Source organism: Scomber scombrus, chromosome 15 (genome assembly GCF_963691925.1).
Source record: "Scomber scombrus chromosome 15, fScoSco1.1, whole genome shotgun sequence".
NCBI classification, from domain to species: Eukaryota; Metazoa; Chordata; class Actinopteri; order Scombriformes; family Scombridae; genus Scomber; species Scomber scombrus.
In genome coordinates this window covers 25,285,294-25,305,293 of record NC_084984.1, presented here as the reverse complement: position 1 = coordinate 25,305,293, position 20,000 = coordinate 25,285,294, and the positions used below count along the sequence as shown (strand labels likewise).

Genomic DNA, 20,000 nt, shown 5'->3' with positions numbered 1-20,000 from the left:
TTGGAATGTTTGTGACATTTATTACAAAAAAGTATAAAATATGAGACTAAATTCATCAGTTAGAGTCACATAGACATAACAGGCCTCTGTAGGAATATTATAATAATGTAAATATACAGTGTATTATATATATATAGAATTACATACAGTAGAGTGAGTGAGTTTATATCAGTAATGCTGTATAATATTATAGGCAACAAAAAGTCAAATTAAAAAACATCACAAAATCATGATTTAGAAGCACAAACATGCTCTTAAGTCCCTTTGAGGTATAAAAGGAATATTATAGATATTTGTCTCATGTCTTAAATTGAAGTTCTTAAATAAAAATCAAACAAAGGAGGACAGCAGCAGCAGCTAAGATGTGTCTCTTCTCATTACAAACGCAGGCCAAACATTAATTTATGCGATCATCTGTCTCTGCACGCCCACAAGCTGACACCAGCAGCTCAAAGTGCTTCCACAGAGATATCGATAGACCTGCTAATAATCCGAATGAGATCTTTTATCTCCCAAACACTTGTTTCCCCCTTTATTTGCCGCAGCTGTGAGAGAAATCGAATGCACGAGCAACCTCCGTCTCCATCGTACACACAAACGCACACACACACACACACACACACACAGAGGCCCAACAGGCTGTATTCAGAACAATGACAAATCAAGTATTTCTCGTTTTCAGTCACCTAATCAGAGTCAAGGTTTTAATTGACTTTAATTATGGTGAATTTAAAAGAAAAGACAATTGAAAAAAAACAAAAAAAAACAAAACATTTAAAACCTTTAGCATCTGAAAGTGTGAAGCTCAGCGTGCGCTCACCATCACTGAGATGTCACCATCAAACACACCCGACACACTCACATGGGCCTGTTGTTTATCCAGAGAGGTTATATGTATCTGGGGGGGGAGGGGTCACATGAACTGTCCCTCTTGTGAAGCTTTACAGTAGCTCGTACAGTGAGACAGCATGTAGATGGGAGCACAGCAGGAATCAGCATTCAGCTTCAGTCTCTCTGTCTTAACTTGGGCTTGATTTTTCCTGTAGATGTGTAGAGCAGACGGTAACTACTTCTTGATGATTATCTCATATGTTTAAGTCAGATTTTTCAAGTAGATGTGAAGGGTTTCATTCCAAAATGAGATGTGCAACTTCTAGCCAAAAGTAACACATTTTGAATCATTTCTAAAGAAAGGGTTTGATTTTTCACAAATGCTGGAATTTGATTTATTTTTTACCTCCCAAACACATTCCTGCAGTTTTGTTTTTTTTGGGGGGAAAAATACATACTGGTATCTGTGTACAGCTCTGAGGTGAGAGTCTGTGTGATGACTACAGGGCTGGGTATCAAACCAACATAGCTTTTAAATACCAATTAAATACATTCATCTACAGCAGTGGTCTCCAACCCTGCTCCTGGAGAGCTACTGCCCTGCATGTTTTAGGTATCGCCTCACTCTAACACACCTGATTCTAATAATCAACTCGTTATCAAGCCCGTTGACGAGCCTCAGCTGCTTGATAACGAGTTAGAGTGAGGAGATACCTAAAACATGCAGGGCAGTAGCTCTCCAGGAGCAGGGTTGGAGACCACTGATCTACAGCATTGGGCATTGGAAAAAGTCTGATAGCTGGCATCAAATGGTGTAGACTTGAGTCATGTGATATAGTCAGATGACTGATGACTGATGACTGATAACTGATGACTTGACAAAAAAATCCCCCAAAACTTTGATTTCAACACGAGTGACTTATGTCTTCATTTAGACCATATATCTCTTGACTTGGACTTGTTATCCTCATCAAACCTAAAGATTATAAATTACTTTATTTTTTTTAAAAAATCTTTATTTTCCTGACAGTAGGTATCAGACAGCAGCCAAACGAGGTCACACAAACAATGCAGACCAGCAGACGGATCACATGACACCTCATATTATCACATTTATATCTAAAGACTCCACTCTCAATAACAAACCTCATATTAATTGAACATACATGTTATAAAATGTATTTGAAAGCAATACATTAAATCATAAAATAAAGTAAGGTATCTTTATTGATCCCCCTCGGGAGAAATTCAGAATTGACACAACAGTAGCCTTGTAATGGTAAAAGTGATTTTTAAAAAAAAAAGAAGTAATATATTATATAAATCTCCAATATGCATACATTCCTGATACTATATAGAAGTGTGCAATGTTCCTGGGATTAAATAGTAAGGACAGCCTCAGTCTTTTTAGATTAAATGTTAATGGCGTTCAACTTAATTATTCATTTAGGACTCTGAACACAAAGGTAGAGACTTGGTCTTGACTTAGGTTTGAATTGACTCAGGACTTGCCTGATTTGATTTTGGGGCTTGTAGCTGGAATAACTTTGTAGACATGAGACTTTCTTTTTCTTGACTTGGGACTTACCTGTCATGACTTGAGACTTTACTCCAATTTAAGACTACTTACATCTTGCATAAAACAGAGACTTTGATCCACCCAATGCTGGCACGATACCTTGAGTCAGATTCAACAGATAGTTCCACATTTCAATCCAAATTTAGTCAATATTAGGCAAAGTTCTTGCTAAGCTTCAGAAAATATTTGAAGTGAAAAACATTTATATTTCTCATAGCAATACATCAAAAATATCTGTGTCCAGTATTTTATTGGTATAGATGTTAAAAACTAAAGTGAGCAATACCCAGCCCTGTAGATGATTGTGTTATCTAGTTAAAACACATCAAACACAAAGAGTTTCCTTCCAAAAAAAAAAAAAAGCTATCTATCATTTTAAATGACAAGACAAAAATGTCACTGTTCAATGTAAGACATTTCCTAGACAGTCCCGATGTGATGTGAGTCTGGCAGCAGCATTTTGGAATGAAGCTTTTTCACGTGTAGCTGCAGTGATGCTTCTGTTCACATGTGTCTTGCTGTCTGCAGTGTCAGTGCTCTCGGAGGTAATGTGCGCTCTGTTTGTCTTGTAGATGTTTTCCCCTCCTGTTAGCAGTGGAAAGAACGGCCCGACCTCCCTGGGGAGCGGACATTTCTCCGGCTCAAGTACGTCAGCCTTCTCCTCATTTTTTTTTTCTCTCCTCTTCTCTTCTCTCCCCCTTCTTCTTCTTCGTCTTCTCCTTCTTCTCTTTTCTTGAATCCCCTCTAAGCGTCCTCCTCTCCTTCCTCTTTACACCTGCTCGTTGCTGCTTCGCTTGCTGTTTGAATTTTTTCTTGTGTGGGTAACCGTTTTTCTCTACATGCAGATGCAGGTTTTTTTTTTTGGTTTTGATGCTGTTTTGCTTCGTGGATCTCTTTTTTGAGAGTTGCAGGATTTTAACATGCTCATAAATTCTTAGTATTCTCTGGTTGGTCTTGTTGTTGAACTGCTTGTTGTTTTTTTAGTTTTTTTTGTACAGAGATTTTGCTTTATACGTCACATGTTGTGAAAACTGGTCTGATTATATGACTTTGATTATGTTTAGTTTGTGTTTTTGTTCATTAGCAAACTTCCTTAGCTTTCCTGTTGCAGCCCCAAACACACTGTTTCCTACTGAAGCTGTAAATACCACAAAAAGGGTCACAAATATATATCTTGATTAAAAAAGAAAAAAAAAAGAAAGGCTCAACCGTTTCCTTAAACAGCTGGGCATTGTCGTTTTTAGCGAACACTACACAAACAGGAGTAAAAAGTGCTTTTGACGGGAACTACTTTCAGCGGTGGATTAATACACGATTGTGAGTATCTACAGCAGCAGGACAGTGTATGCGGGATTGACTCAAAACAAATTACAGCTACATCAGGCTTTGGCTACAAAGGCAATACTTGTTAGTTGGATCTATTCATTGTTGGTTTTGCTCTTACCATGGGATTTGTCGACAATAAGAAAAATCTAGAGCATTAGTAGCATTTTGTCACACTTGAATAGACCTTCTGGGAAATAGAGCGATTCTTCACTTGTTGAAGAAGTTCACAGTTAAAAATAAAAACTCAAACAAAGGCAAAACAAGTACGTTTGCGGTATTTTATGATGGCAGAGCGGGAACAGTGAAATATTAATATTATCTGCTGATTGGGATATTTTGTATAGATGCTTAGCTTGGCTAAAGAGATGGAATATTATGTGAATATGTGTGAGGTATCCTTTTTCATCTCCGCTCTGTCGGTGATAAAACATGTGAAGTTTGCGGTATAAAAAGCTGGCGTGATGTGATTTTTCTTATGTTTCTTTATTATCTAACAAGTTTGTTTTGCACCTTCTCGTGTTCATTCCTGAAGGAGGCTTCCTGTTTTTCCGATTTGCTGCTCTCATTCTTTCCTGCCTCTCTCTCTTTGTGTGTGTGTGTGTGTGTGTGTGTGAATGTGTGTACTATGGACATCAGTTCACTATGTTTTTCTACACTGTTGGTGTCGAACAGGCACAGCTTGGTTTTATCAGTGGTGGAACATGGTGGTTTTGACTTTGTCAAGTGTGAGTGTGCAGTCAGAGATGAGTTAGTCGCTGTGTTCAGTCGGAGACTAAGTGGGAAATTCAGTCATTCTTTATCTGTTGAATCAGATAAAGAGCTAGTTAATTAGAAGATCAAGTTGCAAGTCATTAGTTAATTCAACCAACCAGTGTGTTGGGCCTAATCCCAACATCCACACACATGGACTCATGGAATCACATACTTTGAAGGGTTAAGGGCTTTCTCAAAGACTTTTTTGGGCCCTTAATGCACACTTTCTTAAAGTCCACATTTCTGCTGACTTTGCCTGAAGGAATTACTCACAGTTCATATTGGTGTGACTTTAAATACAGGCTTAACAGGGCAAGCTTGGAAGTGTTAAAAAAAAAGACAAGGTTATATACCATTTCGAGCTGTTGCAGCTTCTTGCACTCAAGCACTTACCAGGTGACATCAATTAAGTCCATGAGGGTTCGGGGCTTAGGCCTTAGGAGGGACATTGGGCAGTTGTCAGTTACTTTACTAGTAAATGGAAGAGAGATGACTTAGTTGCTTCATTCATTGACCTATTTAGTCATGCTTTCATCCACTCATTCAGTCAGTGAGCGTTTTAGTCAGTGAGTTTACTTTATGTCTCCATCTGCCATTTATTCACTACTTTGCTCAGCCTAATTCATTCATCCAGTCATTTAGTTAGTGCCGAGTCTTCAGCGTGTAACAGTTCTGTTTTGAACCATTGCCACAAAGTCCAACCCTTACAAAAGCTCTCTTCTTCTCTACCTTTATATTTTTCTTAACTAGCAGCCAGTGATCAGAATGGAAACTTTACAACCTTAAACTGTAATAAAAGTTTAGTTCTCTTTAAACAGTGCAGGTGGTTACTGACTGACATACATTTGTCCCTCGGGGCTTACCGTTGCTTGCTGCTGATATCAGCTCTCGTACAGGCTCGCTGCCCTCAACACTTCCTGTATGCCGAAGAATACCGCAGAGTTCTTTTGAAGGTTTTGACTCGACAGATTGGTTCATGAAGCGTTGTCAGACAGTGGAGTCACTGCTAGTCAGTCTGTTAGCATGTGGTTCTTGCTGAGAGTCACTGCTGCAGTTTGACTGATTGACAGGTTTAAGTGCCTGTTAGTAAAAAAGCATTAACGTAATTATCACAGTAAGTAAAGTAAAACAATTACCACTTAATATTTTCACTCAGTACCAACACATACGGTACGATAAGATAAGATACAATATGATATATGATACGATACAGTGCGATACAATACAGTACGATAAGATACGATATGATACAATGATACGATACAGTACGATACGATAAAAAAAGATAAAAAGAGATAATAAGATATGATAAAATAAGATAACATATGATAAGTTAAGATATGATATAATATGATACGTTACAATACGATACGATACAGTACGATACGATATGATACAGTACGATACGATAAAGAAAGATAAAAAGAGATAATAAGATATGATAAAATAAGATAACATATGATATGTTAAGATACAATACAATATGATACGTTACAATACGATACGATATGATACAGTACGATACGATATGATACAGTATGATACAATACAATACAGTACGATACGATACAGTACAATACAGTACGATTCGATACAGTGCGATACGATACAGTACGATACGATACAGTACGATTCAGTACGATACAGTACGATACGATACAGTACGATACGATACAGTACAGTACGATACAGTACGATACGATACAGTACGATACGATACGATACAGTACAGTACGATACAGTGCGATACGATACAGTACGATACAGTACGATACGGTACGATACGATACGATACAGTACAGTACGATACAGTACGATATGATACAGTACGATACAATACAATACAGTACGATACGATACAGTACAATACAGTACGATTCGATACAGTTCGATACGATACAGTACGATACGATACTGTACGATACGATACAGTACGATTCAGTACGATACGATACAGTACGATTCAGTACGATACGGTACGATATGATACAGTACGATACGGTATGATACGGTACGATACGGTACGATACGATACAGTACGATACGATACAGTACAGTACGATACAGTACAGTACGATACAGTACGATACGATACGATACAGTACGATACAGTACGATACGATACAGTGCGATGCGATACAGTACGATACAATACAGTACAATAAAATAAGACTTGGTAATATAATCTTTATTAATCCCATGCCAGAGAAATACTCAAAAACATGAAAAAGTCAAAAGTTTAATATATTTAGAGATCTGTACCTGTGAACACTCAGGAAGCACCCACAGTTTTCTATTGATTGATTGATTAAGTCATTCAGTCGCACAGTGAATGTGTGAGTTAGTTGCTCAAGCAGTCAGTCAGTCAGTAAGTGTGCTGTAAAGAAGTTACTGAGTTATGTCTTTGTGTATCTTTATGCATATACAGACTGTAAAAAAAATCTTTAAATCATTAATGTAATGTTATGCAATGGCTCTTATTATATCCTTTATTTAATAGCTGTCTTCATTGATGAGTTTGTCAGTTTGGTGTTTTATTGTCAGCTGATCAGCTCGAATTAGTAGATAAAGAAACAAACTTCTTGATAGACAAAAAAAAGCAGTTGCTAAATTAATCTGGAACATTCTTTATATGTTAACAATATTTGCATTGAGTATATTGCAGAAATGACTAATGTTAAATCCAGAAATGTCAGATTGTCCTGTTCTATATTTGACCTCCTTGTTGTGATCCTATATCATATGTGTATCACGCTACTACACAAACACAACCTTTGCCAACCTTTGCCAGACCAGGAGTAATATTTTCTGTTTGTAATCTTTCCTGGAAGCTTTTCACAGAGAACACCCGGGTCGTTCCTGTTGCTCCCGCTCGTGTCGTCTGCCTCTAAAAACGGCGTTCCCGGAAGCCATTTTGTTTGTTGGCTGAGGAAAACAGAGAGAGATGCAGAGAGACGTCTTCTTTGTTTACTGCGTTGTCGTTTGGTTGTTGTTGTTTGTGCACTGCGGTTTCGGCGGTGTTGTTTGTTCCCGTGCCGCGCATACAAATGTGAAACGGAACGACAAGTGTTTCGATTTTGGAGAAGAAAAAAAAAAAAAAAAAAGGGGGGCTTGGTTTTTTTTTGTAGAATTAGTAGCGGCTGTTAGGCCTCGGTTTGCTGGTTCGATGTGTATCTTCATTCTGAGATTGTTTCCTTCTTTTTTTTAAACACAGAAACACACTGGTGTTACACACACACACACACACACACAAACACACACACATCTACACAAATCTCGCAAACACACAAACACCCACATGTACAAGATGCAACACACACATACACACACACACACACCCACGTACCACACACACACACACACACACACACACACACACGTACCACACACACACACACACACACACACGCTCTGCTCACCCCTGCTGTGGCTTTCTGCAGGCCTCGGCATTTTGATGAGCCCGACGCTGTTTGTGAATGCAGCTAATTAGAACTCTATAGACCCACACAACCATGAGAGCTGCGGTTTCCAAAGGCTGGGGCGAGGCCAGAGGCTGGGACATGCCAGCACTGAACTGGGTCCACATGCCGCTCGTGAACAGTCGTAACTTTGGTGTAGATATCAGAGAGGTTTAAAAATACATTTTAGCGATGCAGGAAATGTTATATTCTCGTCTGCACTCGCTCCTCATCATTTATGCTCAGTGATTTTTCTCCGCATGGGGTTAATTTATCTTGGGATGAGGATGATGATAATCAAGAAAACAATAAAAGTTTGTGAAAAGTCAACTTTTCACAAACTAAATATAAAAAGTGCTTATACCAGCTGGATGATAGTATGTTTTTGGGGTTATTATAAAGGGATTTGATGGACCTTTGTGAGTGTAAAGGGTTAAACATTGTGTCTATTAATGGATGAGCATTTAGACTTTATAGATCCCCTGAAATTGGAGTTATGGGGCTCTTTTTTGCACTTTTTTGTTGCCAGGCCAACCCGGCACACACATGGTGTGGGATCATAAAGAATACATTATCATATATTATAAGCGGGTTAGAGGCTGCTACAATCACTACTTTTATCACTTCATCACTGGCTTTCCCAGTCATGACAAATTGACAGATTGGGAATCCTGGAGAGTTTTCCCCAGAGGGAATTTACTGTCGACTGGGATGTACAGAGTTTCAAATATGAATACAGCAGCTCCGATACACTGCTATAGATGCTGAATTAACATAACTGGACTGTGCTTATACCACAGAAAACAGGACGACACCAGCACCACAAATAAAATAAAGATAGAATTTAAAACGTGGTCTGGTATTTTACATGTATTCCCCTTCATTGTAATTAATCTTCATTGTGTTATTCAATGTAACATAATGAAGAACACATAATGCAGTCTTATTGCAGTGATCCTGGAAATGATCCACAAACACAGGTTTAAAATAACACTTTCATTGTTTCTGCAAACACCACGCTAAAAAATCTGACCCAGAAACAAGTCCCTCACTGAATTATCAGAGCTTAAAATAAAAATAACACAATATGGACATATTTGTAGCCCTTTGTTGAGCGGATTAGTTAGAAATAATGCAGGGAGGGATGGTAGAAGCAGGAACAGCCACAGTGATGATGATGATGTTTGATGAAGAGCAGCAGATGACCAGCAGAACTCCATCAGGTAAACTACTTATTTTACTTTACCCTGTTGTGTAAAGGAGTCATGGCTTGGTGTGACTACCCCCAAAACAATGGATTAAAGGACCATTTAAAGAAATCTGTCACAAGCTGATGTCGGCTCAAGCTTAAAGCAGATGGAAACCGAGCGCAGTGTAGCCAACTTAGCATCTTTGTTGCTACATTTAGTGACTTTTCAGACCCTTTAGTGGCTAGTGACATATCTGTCAAATGTTTGGGCAGAGTTGAACTCTTCTCCTTTAAAGGAGTCCCCGGTATTCCTCAGTAAATCATCAATCATCAGCCAGACAGAGACGTGAATGTACACGCCTCATTTTTAATAATTAAGTTTGACTTTGTTTGTTTTTCTAAATAGACAGAGTTAACAATAGTGTATATGAGTGCACATTTATTCCAGTGCATGATAATAATTCATTTTTAATTTTTTTAATATTAGAGGTAAGCAAATGATACAGCTAATTACTGTTACATTTAGTGTCATTTCACTTTTAAATATTGTATGTAGGAAATAGATATGCAAATTAGCACATCGTGACGTCATCTAGTGACATGTCCTGCAGGTTTGAGCTACTTTCCCTCTAAAAATAGTTGGAAACATCGAGTGTTGATCGAGTGTTCAGAGCAGTCTGAAGCTGGTATTTACTTCTACATATGTTAACCTCATTATTTGACACATTGGCCACTTTTAACATGAAACTGACATCGTAACATTATGACTGAAAAGAAGGGAAAGCGTAATAGATCCCCTTCAAACAAAGGTTTATTATAATTTTCATTACCATTCCCTAAAATGTAAAGTATGACTATATAGTGAATGAGACTGCTGTAGATATGTGATTTAAAACTGTTTCTGTGTGAAATTATGATATCAGAATTTTGATACAAATAACCCCCTATAAAGTACCAACTGTAAACTTCTCCATACAAAACTGCTGAACTGTTAACAATAGTTTTAACACAGACAACCGTACATGAACTTTTTCCAGTAAAGCATAATCTAAACTTGGCTACATTTTGATGTAAATCAGTAAATACTGAGCGGACAAAGAATTAAACAAGAACATAAATCAAGCAGATGTTTCATGTCAGTTTTCAGCACTCACGTTTTTTTTTTCCTCTGCAGGGATTTACATTTACTAAACGCATTTACTCTTGTTTAGCTCCATATATTAACAGAGGTATTTTGGCACCATGCAGTTATCCATAAACACAAAGAGGAAGGTTGTTCCCAAATGTTTCAGAAAAGAGGTGAGAGTAGCCAAACAAGGGGAGAAGAAGACAACATCAACAGCAAAATCAGGACTAAGGAAGACAAGCATTGGATGAAAGCAAGAAAAGCACGAGTGTCATGTTAAAAAAAAAAAAAAAAAACCTGTCAGGCAGAGAGACACATGCATAAAAACAGGTTTTAGGATTTGCTTTATCTGATGCGTTTGAGGATTTCGGTGTCACATGAAGAGGTTGAATTTTCAAATGACAATCTTTACACAATGCCGTGAATAAATTTTAGGTTTTCAAGCCCTCTCCACATTTGATGTTAAGACCTATTTTGGGGGATAAATTCACCTTAAGACACACAAAGAAAAACACATCTAAACATAAATGCCACACAATTCCCCCAACGATTCCCGGGTGACACGCTCAGCCCACGGTCATCACCAACCAGGAAGTGGATTAGGCGTTTTAATTATTGGGAGATTTTGCCGTCGTTGTTGTTTATTTTAGGATCATCCCTGGAAAGATAATGCACACTTCAAACTCTGTGTGTGTTTTCTAATCTCCTCCTGGATGAAGCCGTTCAGCGAGCGGCTTCACTCCGCCTGTCAACCACCACCACTTGTCTATTTCAGGTCTTGGCTGGTTTTGGTGTTTTTCCTCTTTTTTTTGTTTTTGTCTAACACTGTTATAACCTCTCAGATGTGCCGTTTGTCTCCCTGTCAACGGTGTTGGAAAGGGACCGAGGTGTGTTTTTGTGTGTGAGTGTGTGTGAAACAGTGTAAATGTGTATGTTCGTAAGAGAATGAGTGTTGAGCGTATAAAAGTGCTCCTGAGAGATTTGAAGAGATATTTGAATATGTGTGTGAACAAGCGAACATATGTGAGCATGTGTGTGTGTCTATGTGTTTGTGTGTGTGTGTGTGTGTGTGCAGTTGGGACCAAGCGGGGGGAGGGAAAGGGAGGTTTGGGGGTGGGAGGGCACACCATTTCATCCCCGTTGCCATGGAACTTCAAGTTGGCAACGAGAGATGGAGGAAGTGTTTCCTAAAGAGTCAGCAGAAAGAAACAAAGGAAGGAAAGGTTGAAGGAAGGAAGGAATAAAGGTAGAAATAAAGGAAAGAGGAAAGGAAAGTAGGGAGAAAGTGGAGATGGGAAAATTAAGAAAAGGTAAGAAGGAAACAAAGAAAGAAGAAATAATGAGAAGAAAAGGAAAGAAGGAAGAAAATAAAGTAAGGACAGGAAAGGTCAGGTGTTACAGTTTGTTGTTCTCGTGAAAAACATCCAACCAATGATGCATCAGTCCACCTCTTATACTTTCTAACATCTCTATCTCTGTCTATCCTGTCAGCTCTAAGCCCATTGGTTCCTACTGAAGTGGTAAATCTTTGAAAAATGTCTCAATCATTTTCTCAAACAGCTCAGCGTTGTTATTTTTAGCAAAAGTTACTCAGACCAGAATAATTAGTGCATTTGTTGGGGACTATTTTCAGTGGTGGAATAATATGCATTTAGTACTCTAGTGAGTATTTATAGCAATAGGACAGTACAGTGCAGATGGAATTGAGTCAGAATAACCTGCAGTTTTGACCTTTGGGTTGGGATTGATGCTAAAAGCAATGAATTGTGTTCTGTGAAATCAAACAAAAAATAACTAATTTTGCTTTGAACTAAAACATCAAGTCGATTAATTGAGTTGTAGATCAATAGAAATGTGTGATGATATGAGATGGTTTTTTTAAGCAAAAATGACAAAAACGTCCAGTTTCTTTGTGGTGAAGATTTGGTGTCTTCCTTCGTATTATGATATAGTTAATTGACTATATTTGGGTTTTGGACTGTTAGACAGACAAAACAAGCAATCTGAAGACAATACCTTGAGTTTTAGGAATAACTGACAGCATTTTTTTGTTCTATGGATCTACATAGAAAATTCATAATGAAAATAAGCTTTGCTGCCCTAATTGTGTTCGTTTTTATTTAAAACTTCCTCCGAGTCGTCGATTTGTACAACAGAATTTTGTAGAACGGTACGCATCATTTATCTTATCACGATAGGATATAGTTTTGAATTACTACCCAGCCTTTTCAGAGTGGTTGCTACATGATTAACAATATTTCAAGCAAGAAGGAAAAAGCATCACTGCATTCAGGTACTTTTACAGTATTTTTCTCTTTTCAGACCTCTAAATTGATTCAAATGAAACACCTAAGAAAGAAAAATTACTCTTAGCTCAAAGGCAAATTTCATTGGTTCCGAAGTAGGATGACTTCATTTTAAAGGGTCAAAAGCTAAAAAGAAACCACTGAACTTAAATGGTCACGTTCATGGTGATAGAAACAGTTTTTGGATAACAATGGAGCTCTATGGCAAAGAGGAATAAAATATGTTTGGCATCGGTTAAACAGCTTGTTTTTATGGGATTTGCTGACAATAAAAGATATATGTATGGAATATCAGCAGCCTTATCCTTTAAAAACATCAACTCTTACGGAGATGATCACCAAATTATCCTCTTCTATTTTATTTTTGTCCCACCTTCCACCTCTTCTTCTTCTTTCTTTCTTTCTTTCTTTCTTGTCGAAGCCAAAGACATACAGAAAAAACACAGCGGCACTGTTGCCTCTGCCAACGAGGCTTCACGCATAAGCAGAGAAATTTGGGCAAGGGCAGATACAGTCCCGATGGCACGCCTGATTTTTGTTCCCCTAATTGGCATAGCTTATTAAGTCACAGTTCACAGCGAAGTAAAAAAAAAAGGGGGATGCTTTAATAATATCCCCTCTCCCGTTTGATTTGATGCACTTGTACCGAGACAGATAACGCGCTTCAACGCAGCGAGCGACGCCCCCACCGCCACCCTCTTGTCTCTATTCAGTCAAATCTGCCTCCGTTACGCCCGTCACTCAAAAACACCCCGACTGATCGCTTTCAAAATAGAGATGGAGAGCAGGAGCCAGTTGCTTAATACTTCACCCTCCCACCTTCTCTCTGCCTCCGAGGCTGTTAAATTGTCTCGTTTCCCCAGCAAGGCGATGCAGAACGACTCACAAAAAAACACCCAACCATGCTCTTAATTGTGGTGCGGATTAGGGATTAATAGGCGTTTTTAGCCATAATGGCAAATATTATTAGCCCCATTTGCTTTTCTAATGCTAATAATGACTCCGCTAATAATGGCAGTGATTTCAAGGTTAACATCTGTGAGAACTCGGCGTGGATTTGTGTGTTTTTTTCCCTTCTTTTCAAAGCTCAGGAGATCGACGTGGTGCTTGCTTCGGCGGGCCGACTTGCTACCGAGTCGAAGCTCCATATGTTTTCCCCAAAGACGACGCCGAGATGTGCTGAGCTGGGCTGTTGGGTTTAGATTAGTTTATATTTTGCTCCGTTTAGGCTTTTTGACTAAAAATGAAATCAAGATAAGTTGTTTTAGTTTGACTTGTTTAACTGTAGTTTTTGGTGTGTTTTAAGATTTACTTTCAGCAGCAGCTTTGCTTTGTTTTCAGCTAATGTGAAAAATGAGCTGCAGGCCTCATTGAAACTCTGTTTGTGGTGATTTGGTTAAACCCAAATGTATTTAGTCATAGTCATATTCATGTAAATTCTGAAAGATGGCCCCTCTACAAGACAGGTATTAAGAGTACAGGACCTGGCTCATGAAATGTATCATTAGAGTTGATTATAGTACTTTAGTGGTGTTTATTATTAAGTTAAATATGGAGCATAGCACCTGAAATTTCATGGGAGTTGTCCACTTTGTCTGGTTGGTAATTCAGATCTGAGTTTGAGCTCAGTTTGTATTTGTTTGAGCAGGTTTTTATTGGGTTTTATTAGATATAAGCTGGGTTAGTTTACTGTAGCTTTAGATGTGTTTGTTTAGTTTAATTTAGGTTATAGCTCTTATATCTAGTAAATCTAGTAAACTTGGTTTTGGTGAAGGTCAAAAAGATTTACATTAAAACTGGGCCAATTCTGATCAAAAGTGGATATTTTATGTGACATTTAGGTTAAAAATTCAACTGTATTTCAGTTACTATACTGACAATGTAGCAGGGACCTGCCTCACATTTAAATATAGAAATTAATTAACAAAAGTGACAATGTGGCTTTTCAACCTTATTTGTGAGTGTGTCAAAAATGACTAGTTTAGACCAAAACACTTTTACCATGTTGAATAAGTTAGTGCTTCATTATCAAATCCATTCCGCTTATTTATTCAGAGAATGCTTAAACTAATGAAACTCCAGTCCACTCCAGGAAATTGTTAACTTACCGAAAATTAAAGCTTGACTTTTAAGTACATGTTGGTGTTTGTTTAACTAACTTTTAAGAAGCGCTAACGCTAAGTTAGCAAAATAGTGAAAAGATGAGGAAGGTGGCTAGTTGTCAATTGAGTGTTAGTGTAGAGTAGCCTCGTCATTTTTGGCTGCCAGTCTCTTGGTTTGATACGTTTGCTCCCCCAGACAACATAGACATAAGGAGGTTGTTTTAAAGAAGAGGAAAGTATGTCATCACTGGTAGTAATAAGTTAACTTAAGCTAACTAAGTTAAGCTAACTAACGGTCCCTTATGAACAGGGGCTCCCCACTAATTATACATATATTAATATTATCATTATTAGTGTGGTTTATTTAATAAGGACATTTACACAACAGATATAGACAGGCTGAAACAGCTGTCCAATGCAAGTATCACTGTGTTTATAGCAGATGCTAATTAGCAACACCTGTCCCTAGAAGGGCTTTTGTGAAAATAAGAGATTTAAATTAGTAAAGTAAAGGAGGTAAACTGAACACAGTCTAACAATGAATACATTAAAGCAAAGACTAAAAAGAAGAAAAGCAATATGAAATACACGTAAAAGAAGACATGAGTACAGGTTTGTTGTTGAATTAACAAAGATTTGGTGAGTCTGTGCAGCAAAGTTCCAGATGTTTGCTTTTCACAGTGAAATCCACCTTTGCAAAAGATATAAATATAAGCCCATGTATAAACTGGGTCACAAAATTGACTAATATTCTACTTTTTAAGGAACAGTTTTTGGCTTACTGCCGCTTTGAATGATTTTCCAGTGTCACAGACTGGTACTTTACAGTCGGTTGTATTTATATTCAGCATAACTTATTATGATTATAAATATGACAGAATATGTACTGCCAACTAAATAATTATCACTCCACCACCTCTCCTGCCATTTAGGTGCTTGAGAGTGAGTCAGAGGCAGGGGCAGGATGCAGGGACAGTGGAAAGAGTCACTGCTGAGAGTGAGTGATGGAAGGGATTCGACAGACTATTTGTCATCATTTAGATGTCATTACAAAATATACCCATCATTTTTCATGCTTGTATAGCCAGATAGTGTCAAAGCACCTGTTAACGGGCATTAGAATACAGGAAATGACATTTATTCTGTTAAAAATACAAAAAAGGGTAAAAAATTAAATTTGGGTGAATGAACATTATTAGATGCGTGTAATAATAATATGTAACCTTTTCATTTATGTGCGGAGAAGTTAAAACTAGAGATATTGGACTTTAATCATTGAAATTCTTTTGGAGAAACTGTTACATGCAACCTAGATGTCTAAAAACCTTTCGACAAAAATGTTTCCCAATGTGCTCACAAATATTATAACTGGATGTCAGAGTGTGTGTGTGTGTGTGTTTGTGTGTGTGTGTGTGTGTGTGTGTGTGTCGGAGTGTGCCAGAAGTCAATGTTTGTGTGTGTGTGTGTGTGTGTGTTTTGCTGCCTTGTGAAGCACTTCATAATAAGTTGACTAAATGTGGACAGACTGTCAGTGCTTAATTGCTGGTCTTCATCAGCTTTTTGCTGTAGTCAGAAGTGACTGTTTTTAGAGGCATCTGTTGTACACCTGCAGCAGGTTACCTGTCTGATTTGTACGCAAGCCAGTCATTAACCGCAGAGAGCGCTAAGTGATGGAAGACAGGCAGAAACATTTAATGAGCGGATAGCGGCCCATACCTTTTTATAGTGGAAATATGAATAAACTCTATATTCACTATTTGATATATTTTCTACATGTTTCCAGGAATGGTGATGTCTGTTGGGTCAGTCCAGGCTGAAATATCTCAATAACCATTAGGGGGATTACTATGAAACATTGGACAGACAATCAGGGTCCCCAGAGTATGCAAGCTTATGACTTAGGTGATCCCCTTCATCTGGCGCCATCAGCCAAATCATGGTTTTCACTTATCCTTTTAAATATCTCATCTACTAGATGAATTGGCACAACACAGTGCACGGACATGGTCCCAGATGATGAATCCTACTGACTTCAGTGATCCTCTTTACTGCCACTAGGAGGCTGACCTTTGTGTTTTCAAGTGAAATGTTTCAACAACCATTAGATAGATTGTTAGGAACTTTGGTGCAGACATTCATGTCGTCACTTTGTCGACCCCATGACTTTTTTAAACTAGCGCCATCTACAAGTAGAAACTTCAGCTCGTCCAATGCTAGTTTCTAACAAATACCTGCAAATGTAATAACATTCCTGTCAGAGAGAAGATAAAACAGTAAAGTCTTAGTCTTGAACGTTTTCACTATTTGAAACGCAGCTTGTGTTTGTTTGCGGTGTCCCAGATAAGAGAAGATGTTTTAACGTACACCTGTCAGCCAATCAGAAAGCAGCATTGTCAGTGGTTATGGTGCTTTCAATTATAGTCGTGTTTTCTGCGTTTATGAGACTGTTTAAATCACTCACAGATTAGGTATTCACAACTTCTTGAATACTTCTTTTTCCACCATATAAATATGTTGTTGCCGAAATAAGAAAAAACACTGAACTCAGTCATCAAGGCGACGTTCATTTTCATGTCAGTCGCCTGGTGACACCGCTCTGACGACTTTACCTGCTCCGATACTGAGCTTGTTGTGTACTTGACTTTTTCCTGTTGAAAAATAAGTAGCATGGATTTCGTTTGAGTTATTAGTGATCTTTCTTTCTCCGGCTCAGTCACACAATCTACCCGTTCCCTCTCTTCCAATCAGGTAGCGCTTCCTGAATCTCTACCCCCTCCCCCCCTGTGGCGACCGTGGTTTTTACTCCTCCGCGTTGAGGGTGTTTTGGTGAAGCCCTTCCGTCACCGGTAAACAGCTCCTTCTTCCCCTCGCTCGGCGGTCGGTCCGTGACGTCGACGAGGCGTTTGTGTGTTTTTCGCCCCGCTCTCTCGCTCCCACACCTGTTCGCTCGTACCGGGCGGCGGTGGCGGCGGCGCAGGCACAGGCACAGGCACAATCGCAGTCACCGAGCCTAATTACCCAGTCCTTAAAAAATAAAGAGACAGGGAACGTCAAACCAGCCTGCCTGGCAATTACAGCGGCGCTCAACACCTCTCCGCAACAAACACCACTCCAATTAGAGGCAGCCAACTTATTCTGGGAGGCGGCTGTGTGTGTATGTGTGTTTCTGTGTGTGTGTGTGTGTGTGTGTGTGTGTGTGTGTTTATGCTTGTAAATGCAAGCGTGTGACAAGCTAAATTGTTTTGGGAGTACAGTGTCGGCATCGAAACTCGTGTATCTGTCTGTGCGGCAGACGAGAGGTAAAACTGTGGCTGAAATGAAGGCAGAAGAGGTGGCTGTTAATTGAGAAGACGAAGATTTCTGGAATCAAATGTGAAGAAGTCAGAGCAGATGATTCCGCCCACGCCTTCGTCCTCTTACCCTCCTCCTCCTCCTCGTTCCTCCTCGCTGTTTTCGCCTCATGTCCTCTACCTCCTGGGGTCCTCACAAACCTCATCTTCTCCTCTTCTTATATCTTTCTTTTACTTCTCAGCCTCATTTCTGTCTTATTCCTTCATCGCCCGCTTTTTTCCTCCTCCTTTTACATCCTCCTCCTTCTCCACTATTTGTGCCCCATTGCTCCACCTTTTCTTTCTTCATCCTCATTCTCATCCTCCCTTACCTCCTTCTCTCTCTTCATGCCATGAACATCATCCTCCCAACTCATCTCTTTCTCCTCCCTCTTCCCCCCCTCTTAGTCACTACTTGTCTTCTTCTTCACCCCCCACCCCTCTCTCTCTCTCTCTCACTCATCTTCTTCATCAGCCTCTTTCTCTTCCTGCTCCTCCTCATTTCCATTTTATTTCTCCTTCCCCCTTAAACGTCATCCCTTCTTTCCCTGCTTCCTCTTTTGTCATACTTGTTGTTCTCCCTCTTCTCCTTCCACCCATTCATCTTCCTCCTACTCCTCCGCTTCCTCATCCTCCTCCTCTTCTTCCTTGCTTCCCAGCTTCAGCTAAACCATCAAACTGTGGTTGGCACTCACACATTGTCCTCATACTGTTACTGTTACTACAGTCAGTCTCCTATCGAGGCTCTTCAGGTCCTTTCAGCGCAAAACATCCTGCGTTCGCGTGGCATGTTTGTTTTTATTCGCTTTTACTTTATATTTCCTTCCAACCTTCAACTTTTTCTGTTTCTTCCTGCTCTTAATTCACACTTCCTACTCCACTTCCTCCTCTTTGACCTCAACCTTAAAGTTGACCGTGTTTGTGAGTCTAAAGCATACTGCGTTTTTTTTTAAAGTTTAAAGCTAAAAGGAAAAAAAAAACATCTTAAAATATGAGTTGAGTTAGCGTGTTAGCATGGTGTTAGCTGGCGATGTCGTAGATCTGCTCGCCATGTCGTTCACTGATGATGTTGATAAAGAAAGGTCTACAGGTGAAGAAAGGGGGGTGGTTCAGACACAATTCATGTTCCCCCCCTCCTCGGTGGGACTCGTTTGGGCAGGTCTGAACACAGTAATCGCACTCTGCGGACCACTACAACAGCAGCGAGATCCTTTAGAGGAGGTGGTCTTGGTCCGATCCCAAACAAACACTGGAGAGCTTTTGATTTAAAGTGAGGAATCTGATCTGACCTCGACACAACCCGACTACTGGGTGTACCAAACAGGTGTGCCACATGTGATTTGCATGCTAGGATCCAGATTAGAGATCAGTTGTTGACAGTTTAACTGTGGACCAGTCAAATCAATCAGTGGACTTTCTTTATCACTTTCTGTCTGTGTTTAAGTTTTTCCCAGACACATCAGACCAATGAGAGGAGGGAACATTCTCACGCGGCTTGTTGTGATGTGTTTCGGTTCACTTGGAATTTTCTGTGTGATAAGAAACGCTCAAAGTTGACCATCTCATCCACTGATTGGGGACCAGGGCAAACGGAGTATAGGTTTGAAAATGGTGGAGATGAAATCACACATTACATCACATGCTGGTCACCACTGAAGAAAATGCCACGAAACCCTTGTATATATTTTCTTCTTTGAATTTACCCATAAAGCATTTTGAGGCTTGCATCAAAACAAGACTTGCATGTGATATAATTTGAATTAATGAAGGCCATCTTAGCATATTCTAAATTGAAAACATCCTGTTTCCTCCCCTACGGTCATTCTCTGCTTCCTCCATTTCTTCCTCTGCCCTTCCTACTTCAAGTCACCTTCAACTGAAATCAAACTGAACTCGTACAAGCAAAGATTTGCAAGTTTAACATATATTCTCATTGTGTGAGGCTGCTGAAGTCGCAGTCTGTTTATTGCGGGTGTTTTAATGTACAAATGTGACGTAAGT

At 39.2% G+C, this 20,000-nt stretch overlaps 1 protein-coding gene across 1 annotated transcript in view; it reads left to right on the top strand.

Annotated features, from left to right (window-relative positions):
* Positions 1 to 20,000, top strand: part of LOC133994919 (transcription factor 4-like) — a 215,649-nt gene that overhangs the window by 1,993 nt on the left and 193,656 nt on the right. Inside the window, exon 3 of the mRNA XM_062434159.1 lies at positions 2,983 to 3,055. Coding sequence (XP_062290143.1) covers positions 2,983 to 3,055 — 73 coding nt within the window. The remainder of the gene's footprint in view (positions 1 to 2,982; positions 3,056 to 20,000) is intronic.